This window comes from Mercenaria mercenaria, chromosome 13 (assembly GCF_021730395.1).
Source record: "Mercenaria mercenaria strain notata chromosome 13, MADL_Memer_1, whole genome shotgun sequence".
Classification (NCBI taxonomy): domain Eukaryota; kingdom Metazoa; phylum Mollusca; class Bivalvia; order Venerida; family Veneridae; genus Mercenaria; species Mercenaria mercenaria.
The window spans coordinates 60,807,071-60,815,618 of NC_069373.1; the positions used below are offsets into that span (position 1 = coordinate 60,807,071).

At 35.3% G+C, this 8,548-nt stretch overlaps 1 protein-coding gene across 1 annotated transcript; it reads right to left on the minus strand.

Moving 5' to 3' along the window:
* Positions 1-268: 268 nt before the first annotated feature.
* Positions 269-5,478, minus strand: LOC123529518 (paired mesoderm homeobox protein 2-like). The gene is made up of 3 exons (XM_045309886.2): positions 2,727-5,478; positions 2,035-2,462; positions 269-886 (listed from the first exon to the last, which is right to left on the minus strand). The coding sequence occupies exons 1-3, from the start codon at positions 2,992-2,994 to the stop codon at positions 437-439; spliced, it is 1,146 nt and encodes a 381-aa protein (XP_045165821.2). The 5' UTR covers positions 2,995-5,478; the 3' UTR covers positions 269-436.
* Positions 5,479-8,548: the final 3,070 nt, after the last annotated feature.

The following is an 8,548-nucleotide window of genomic DNA, read 5'->3' on the forward strand; positions in this document are numbered from 1 at the left end:
TGTATTCTTGTACAAGCACGTAAATATATGTCTCTCGATAATCTACAGTCTACACCCAGAATTAGGTGTTTGGGACCTATGACTTTAGACGTAAATTGTTCACCTCGCTTTGAGATCAAACTCACAACCTCTAGATATGTAATCTGGGAGTACAGTAACTGAGATATCCAGACAGGCTAGCCGATAAGCGAGACCACATGTGAGCGGCATGTTTAGAATCTCGTAGGAAGAACTAGATAATGCAAATATTGAATACAAGTTTAAAATATGTGTTTATAACATTTTATTTTTATTTATAAAATATGTATTATATACATCGAGCTTGAGGTGTGTCGCTCGTTTCGGAGTATCCACTGATTCAGTTAGCACCATATTACAAAACAGTATCAATAACAATGATATATACAGTAACAAGATGGATTTTATATATGCAGAATCATGACACAGGTGCATATGCTGGTGTATACATGTAACCTTGGTATTGAAGCAAATGTCTGTTTTGGTTCGCTGTTATATTTTGCTGTGGCAATGTTCTACCATATTGGGCAGACGACAGTGTCCCTGTAAATGGTGCCGTGTTAACGGCAGAAGAAGCCTGGTTTAGCAATGCTGCACTGTGACTGGTTGTCTGATAACTTGATGGAATCTGATTGGTCGAAATTTGTCCCGGAAGCTGTTGGTTGTTGTTTCCCTGCATCCAAGGATAATTGAAGTATCCAGGAAAATTCTGTAGCGGCGATGACGTCATCATATGACCCATTGGCATGTATCCGTATGGTGCAACAGATGGCAACATAGGTGGCATAGTGACGAAAGACTGAAGTTGGTTGTTCTTGTTGTCGTTGACACGTCTGCGCCATCTTGCTCTCTTGTTCTGGAACCAGATCTGGTGTAAAACAAAATATATATTTTATTATTATTATACAAAATATTGCAGCTGATACTAGTAAGTTGTTTCTTTCAAAGAAATGTCTCGTTTACTTATAAATGTATGTGATCGTTTATTGCAGTAAGACTAAATTATACTCGTAAGTAGGTACATGTATAAAATATTGAACTCTATAAATTCCCAAGAATACTATTACACAGAATTTTACCCATAAAATAACAAATGTTCAAAATATGTCTTCGAAATTCATACCACACGGCTACATAATTCTAGCGCCGCCACCAAAAAGTGGTGATAGATACAGGAGCTGTCCGCATTTCCGTGGTGCAGCTATCGCCGGTTTCAAAATGTAAATAGATGAATAAAATTTACACTATATTTTCATTTATATTTATAAAACAAAAATCGGAGAATGTAGTGCAGTGTAGGAACACGTTTACTACAGGTTCACTGTAACTTTGTTAAAGTATTATGTATATTGTGGTGTCAAGTGCTGTTCTCCTGATTTGCACGTTTGTACATTTTGACATCTGTATGTGTTCCAGCTACATTTCGATGCATAGACACAAGACAATTATTACGCATGCAAATGGTCTAAATGTGTATGATACTTACACAGACAGACATTAGAATTAATGAAATCTCCTTAAGAAGAATATACCAGTATTTTTTAAAAGTGGTTGCGCTATTGCGTCAGTGATGGCGCTATTCAGTAGTGGTGGCGCTTTGGAGGCGGACGGATAGCGTTAGAATGTCTGACTAAAATAAGTAGTTCTATTCATGAGAAATGTGGTATGCTTCCATGAATTGTCATTTACCTTTTTATTATGATGTCTTAAAAGTTATTACAGAATTATTAGAAGCATATGCATGAAAAATTAACCTTTTAAGTTTGTTACATAGAACTACATTCTCCGATTTTCGAGACAAGTTCTTTCAATAAAAATATAAGACAGAATATAAATATTTATAGTTGAAAACCGGTGATAACTGCACCACGGAAATATTGGCAGCTTCTTTCCTTACTACAACTTCTTGGTGGTTGAGCCAGGGTTTAGTAGACGTGTATCAATGATGCTATGAGGTTTTACAAACTTTTAATTCATTTGATATGTAGTTATCTATTAATATAATTTTCTAGTTACCTTGACTTGTTTTTCACTGATACCCAAATCTTTTCCAATGGTTTCCATCATTTCAGAGTCAGGGTACGGGGTCTCATGGAATATTTTCAGTAGCGCCTGTATTTGCTCATTTGTGTAGTTGGTTCGCGCTTTTTTCTTTGGCTGTTCGTCATTGTCCACTTTGCTGTCAGTATAAGTTACCATAGAAGAACATGTAGATGCTGCTCTGGAAGAAGTTGATACGCCACTAGGGGAAGAATCGGCACTAGATGGTGTTTCGTTTAAAGGTGAGAAATGGACGCTGGATGGAGAATTGCCTATTGCCGAGCTTTCCTCGCTCGGCGGGGGAGGTGTGACAGAGGCTGATGATTTTGGAGAGGCAGACCCGTCTGTAGAAATGGACATGTCGCTGTTTGAAGTGTCAGATATTGGATCATCCTGGTTGATATCTGTAATAAAAGCAAAGTATGGTCTTAAGTATCATTCATGAATAAATGAATGCAAAAGTGAACAATAATAAGTGAATATCTTTGGTCATTTTGAACTATAATAAATGGTAGCCATACTACAGGATTCTATTCTATTTGTATAATGTAAAATATAATTCACTGTATTTGTCGTTGCAGCTGAATTGCGAACACCACAGCTGTAAGCTTTGTGAGTGTCCTACATGTAACTTATTTTTAACTATTCTGACATATAAATAATATTACCTGCATTGTAAGTCAAACTGTGTTTATTCAGAATATTATGTCTGAACGACATAAAATGAGCTGTACTGTATGGCGAGTAGCGTGCTGCAGGCGGTGATGTACTTGGAAGTTGACTTCTCGGCGTCTGAGCAGAATCTTTGAGCATGCGCGTAACGTTATGTGTAATATTTCCGGTTCCTGGTAGAACAGGAGAAACGCTGATGGAATTCATAGGCTGCTTCTCTCCTTCGGACGTATTTGTCTGTACATGTACATAATTTGACTGCATTGAAGAAGGCGCTCTCGGTTGCTGTTCTTCCAGATTTGAATAGCCGTAAGGTACATAACTGGACAGCTGACTGTTCCCGACTGCTTGCAGAATCTGTGAAGAACAAATATTAACGAATGTTACACATGAGCAGAATGATATTTTGAAATCTTACAAACACATGTTTATTGTGTGATACGTTTTTTGTTTGCGAAGTATTAAAATTTTGCAAGGTAACAAAAGTAACTGACTTTATATAAGGTTCGTTTCAAATATTTAATTCTTAGTTCTCGGTATAGCGGATGTACTAGGAGATGAAATTCGGTATCTGGGTACTATATTTTACATAATTTACATATTCTAATCATGCATTGCATTCAACGTTTGTTACGTTCTTAAACCCTAAAAGGCACGTTCTACCCTGTTTATAGCAAGCTGATTAACAATTAGAGGTTCGGCATTTACAATTAGCATGGTCCGCCAGTCTTCCATAAAAATTGACAAAGCAGTTGCCCATTTGATTTTTACTGGAATTTCTTAGCATATTCTTAACATGTTGCCGATGTCAAGTGTCATGGAATTTAAAAACAAATGTATGAAATGTTCATATTCAAAGCACACATTATATTGGTACATTTTCACAATAAAATACCAGCATCATGTACATTTTCATTAAACTAACGTTGACGACATGTCATTTGACGACATGCAGGCGCCGGGAAAGAGCGCTGTCAAAACTGTATCTCATACATTCTGGATCGATTATTAGTCGCGTAAAATAACTCATTGGCCGTCTACACACTTCTAAATAATTAATATTATTAAAACGCGGTTACATTGAGGTCTCGTCGATCTATTATATTTGGCACCACATATACGACAGGAATAATAGCTTTCCTATCATCATGTTAGCATTAAAGTTATATAACAAAAATCAAAATAAAATATAGCAGAATCAAGTTTTAATAATTTTAATAACTCCGAATCGGAGATACGCCGCTAGTAAAATTCAATCTGGCTGCAAACTCTGGATTATTCAACAGACGTGTAACCGCTTTGTCATGTTTAGATTCATTAAACTATGGTTCTGCTATATACAATTTCTTAAGTACAAACAGACTTCCACGGTCATAAAAGTGAAAGAATAAATTTCTTACGCTTTCGTGCATTTTTCCAATCTGTTTGTCCTCGATTTTAATATATCAGCTTCTGTAGATAATCGTTTTGTATTGTTCTTTCTGACTTTCTAAGTGGTTTGTATTCAGCTTGGGGTAAATTTTGCATTTATACCATCAAACTCTGCTCCAGTTCTGACACGGCTCGAACTTAGCGCCTTGTTTGACGTAATTGCGCAAACAATATGCAAACATCGTTAGCTAATCAACTCCAAGTTGATGAATTTAACTCACACGTTTCACCAATCAAAGGTTTTAATAGTCGTCTATAGAAGACTAATTATTCATGCGTTATCTTGTAATCACTCAATTTGTTCTTTTTGATGAAAAGTCTAGAAGGATGAAATCAAATGACTCAAACAAACTGATAATGCCAGAAAATTTAATTTTTGTTTCTTTCGCGCCAGAGTCAGTGTCAATTTATGGTACAATTGTTTTGTAATAATATACATGTACCTGTATAGTGATTTGAATTAAAAATCTGTTTAATAATTTTCATATAGTTAAATATATAAAATATATATCAAATGTCGTGCCATACTCCATAAAAAACCTAGAATAAATAAGCCAAGAATTATTGTAAACATTTCTTACTTTTATTTCTATGAAAATATCTTTACTTTAGATATGGATTTGTTTAGAATAGACCAAACTATGAAATTTATAACGTGTCATTTTTGACAAAGATTTTAATTTGAGTCCAAATTTTAATCAAGTCTTTTTACTACTTAAAAACCCGTAACGTTGGTCTCTGACTATTCTTATGTAATTCAAGTGAAAGCTATTTAGATACTCTGGGAAATAACTTTGAAAAGAATATCTTTAAAATTATCAAAGAAAGGAACGATTTACATCTACAAAATGTGCATTTTTTACATTTATGGTGAACTCGTATATTTCATCGTTTTATTTATATTTACTGACTGGTTATTGACGGTTATTAACTGATAATTACAAGTTAACAATTTCGACAGGGTTTGAGTGTACGGAGGCAAAAGATTGGAACAAGTCTTCCAGTCAATTGGGGCATGGAGAAGAAGGGGAAGGGGGCGGGGTAGAAAAGCAGACAAAAGTTTCTTTCTGGTGGGATGTAATGGGGAGTAAAATGTATTTGATACCACCAAAACGAAGTACCATAAGACTGTGGAAGGTAAATTCATGTGGAGCTTGGGTGTAGTCGGGGTTGAGAATGGGTGGAAGACTGTTTGGGGCGTATACGGAGACTTAGAAACAATATGAAGTAATACAAAATGGAGTAAACAAAATATAAATACCATATGGCAGCGTGTGTGACATTGATATTGTCAACCCGAGGGCAGAATGTCACCCGAGGCGAAAGCCGAGTGGTGACATTCTGTTCCGAGGGTTGACAATATCAATGTCACACACGCTGCCATATGGTATTTATTTTATTATACCGAACAAAACTAAACACACAAAAATAAATATGTTTTTGATTCATTTAATTCAGTAGTTTCATCTTTAGCGCGGTAATCAGTTGTGTACACATTGAACAGCGACGTCATTATCATTACAATATGATATTCTGTACAAGGGAGGCAATCATATGGCTAAAAAACTGAAGTAGTTATTTGCCCTTATATGACATTCAAAATATCAGCGCGGTCACATGACCTGACAGTCACTTTCGCTTGGTCACGTGTTAAAAAGATTAAAAATGTTTCTGACAGTCAAAATATCTCCTTTTCGGGTAATGGGATTTTACCATTGTAGACAAAAGTGAGGTATAATAAAATGGAGTAAACACCCTTTCGTGGGTTTTAACTGACGGTGAAGAGAATGACAATTCTTAGGTTATGAAATTAAAACCACGTAAAGAATTTTGTAAGTAGAACACCCATATAAAAGTCCCTTTATACTAGTCCCTGCACTGTGTACAATCATTGGCAAAATATAGGCAAGCATGTTTCTTAAAAATGTACCGATATCTCTTCTACACTAAATGAATAGCCACACGAAATAATATTCTTAAAACTCTAATTCCTAAGATATAGTTCCATAATGAAAATAGTGTCACCCAATTTGAAAGAGTCGGCCATGTTTGTTCTATGAGGCTTCTACAGACATTGAGGAGCATTACTTTTCAATGACAGACACCAGGCATATAGGCAATTGGTAACCATGATTTCTCTATCTTGCAACTCACCAACCGGTCTGTCTTTAATAACAAGCCTCGTCTCCCGTACCAGGCGCCTTATTCTGGTTCTGTTAGCTTATTTATAGCCGCAACCGCTAACCATATGACGACTTCTCCAGAAAAGTCATATATGGCCCATTTGCTGTACAGTTTGCCATGAACCTACATATTGGGCGAACTTTGAAAAATATGAAATTATCGTGGATCATAAAACAAAGGGGAAGATTGGAGGTAGTAAGAGATAAAAGGCGCTAAGTCCCAGGCATTTCGCAGTAAGAATTATTTTGTAAGAATGTAATTTTTAAGTGGAGAATTTGGGAAAATATGAAATTTTATCATGGATCATAAAAGAAGGGCAATATACGGAAAGGCGGGGATTTGCAAGAGATGAAAAGGAGTCCCTAGCATGTTTACAGACAGAATTGTTTTACAAGTCTCAGAATGTAATTGATCGATCATTGCTCAAACTAGGGAAAGATCAAAACAGTGAGATTCAATGTGGCGCATGACTCCGCCGGATGTATAGATAGACCCGAAATGCTATGTCTGGAATTGGATACCGATTCAGACTCGTGACGGATTGGCTTTTGCAACTTGACTATTAAAGTCCATTGTAAGTCATTCTTACAGTATGCGGGCTTCTGGCAAGCTGGACAGAAAATGAGAAACGTTTAGTAACATTAGTTGGAGGATAGTGCAAGACACAGAAGACGCTCTAGTTCTAGAAGTTTCCCTGTTTCTTTAGCGTGCTAGGTGTAAAGCTGTAGTTGAAGGAAATAGGGGTCGAACACACGCCCCTGTTACCATTGGAACACTGCGTCAGCTCTGCGCCTTATCCTTTAAACCGCCGCATAAAAATGCCTGAAATACAATACTAATGTTGTTGTTGTTGTTAATAATTGAAACTGACTTGTCAGAAAATAAAATAAGACTAAACTTTCTGGAATTATCTTTGTTTGAGCCATTTGATTTCCGATCAATGAGCAGAAAGTAAATGATTTTAAGATGATGTGTGAATAATTAGTCTTCTACTGATGCCAATTTAAATCTTTGATTGGTGAAACGTGTGATTTAAGTTCATCAATATAAATTGATTAACTAACGATGTTTGCATGTTGTTTGCGCAATTACGTCAAACAAGGCGTTAAGTTCGAGTCGTGTCAGGATGGGAGCAGAGTTTGATGGTATAAAACTACATTTACTCCAAACTGAGTACAAACCATTTTGAAACTCAGAGAGAACAATACAAAACGATTACCTACAGAAGCTGACATATCAAAATCGAAGGCAAGACAGTTTGGAAAAAATGCATGAAAATGTAAGACTATAATTCTGTTATTAGCATGACGTCATTATTGTACTTCGGCTATGTCGTTACTTACGTACTTTTGTATTGCTGTATTTTTGATATGTAATTTTTGTAATTCTGTAGATCTATTGCTAAAATAACTCTTGTATTGATCATATGTTATAGTAACTTTTGTATTGATGATACGTAGTCACTTTAATACTTACGTATTAAGATTAATTTAATTGATCAATATAAACAACAATGGCATGATCAGATGCAACTTTCGAATAAACGAAAAGTTTATAATAGTTTTAAAAAATCTCTTTGCTATGAAAAATATTTTAATATTCTACAACGAAACGACTATCTGACACTTTTTAAGTTTAGAACTTGTAATACACGAATTCCGTCCGAAACAGGTCGTTATGATGGCACCGCTTTTCTTGACAGAATCTGCCCACTTTGTCAAACGGACTCTCCCGGAACAGAGAGCCATTACATTTTCAAATGTAGTTACTTTGTTAACTAAAGGAATGAACTCCTTTATAATCATAACTTGACAATCGAAAACGATATTGCATTTGCAAAAATTATGAACTCGATAAATGAGAGAGATCTAGTAAACTTATGCAAATTCATTCGTGCTGTTTTGGCAAAATTCTAGTGTATTTTACAGCAATTAAAATAATACATTAAATCTGCTATTGCACTTACCGAAACAGCACGTGTAATAATCCAATAAAAATATAAATCCACAAGACAATGATTCATCATGCACGTCTTTACATTATTATGGCATTTCATTAAAATCACATAACCAATGATCATTCATCAATTATCGTCAATTCGTTTTATGCAAAAATAGCGTAACAACTTTTAATAACCTTATTGACTTAGCACTACTTTTTAATATGAGAAAAAATAGCCCTAAATGTAAACATACATATATAT

Excerpts from the sequence above, each read along its gene's own strand:
- LOC123529518 (XM_045309886.2), bottom strand. The coding sequence starts at position 2,994 with ATGCAGTCAAATTATGTACATGTACAGACAAATACGTCCGAAGGAGAG. Across the intron at positions 2,463-2,726 it reads CAGTTTGACTTACAATGCAG|ATATCAACCAGGATGATCCA; the intron begins GTAATATTATTT and ends CTTTTATTACAG. Across the intron at positions 887-2,034 it reads TCAGTGAAAAACAAGTCAAG|ATCTGGTTCCAGAACAAGAG; the intron begins GTAACTAGAAAA and ends GTTTTACACCAG.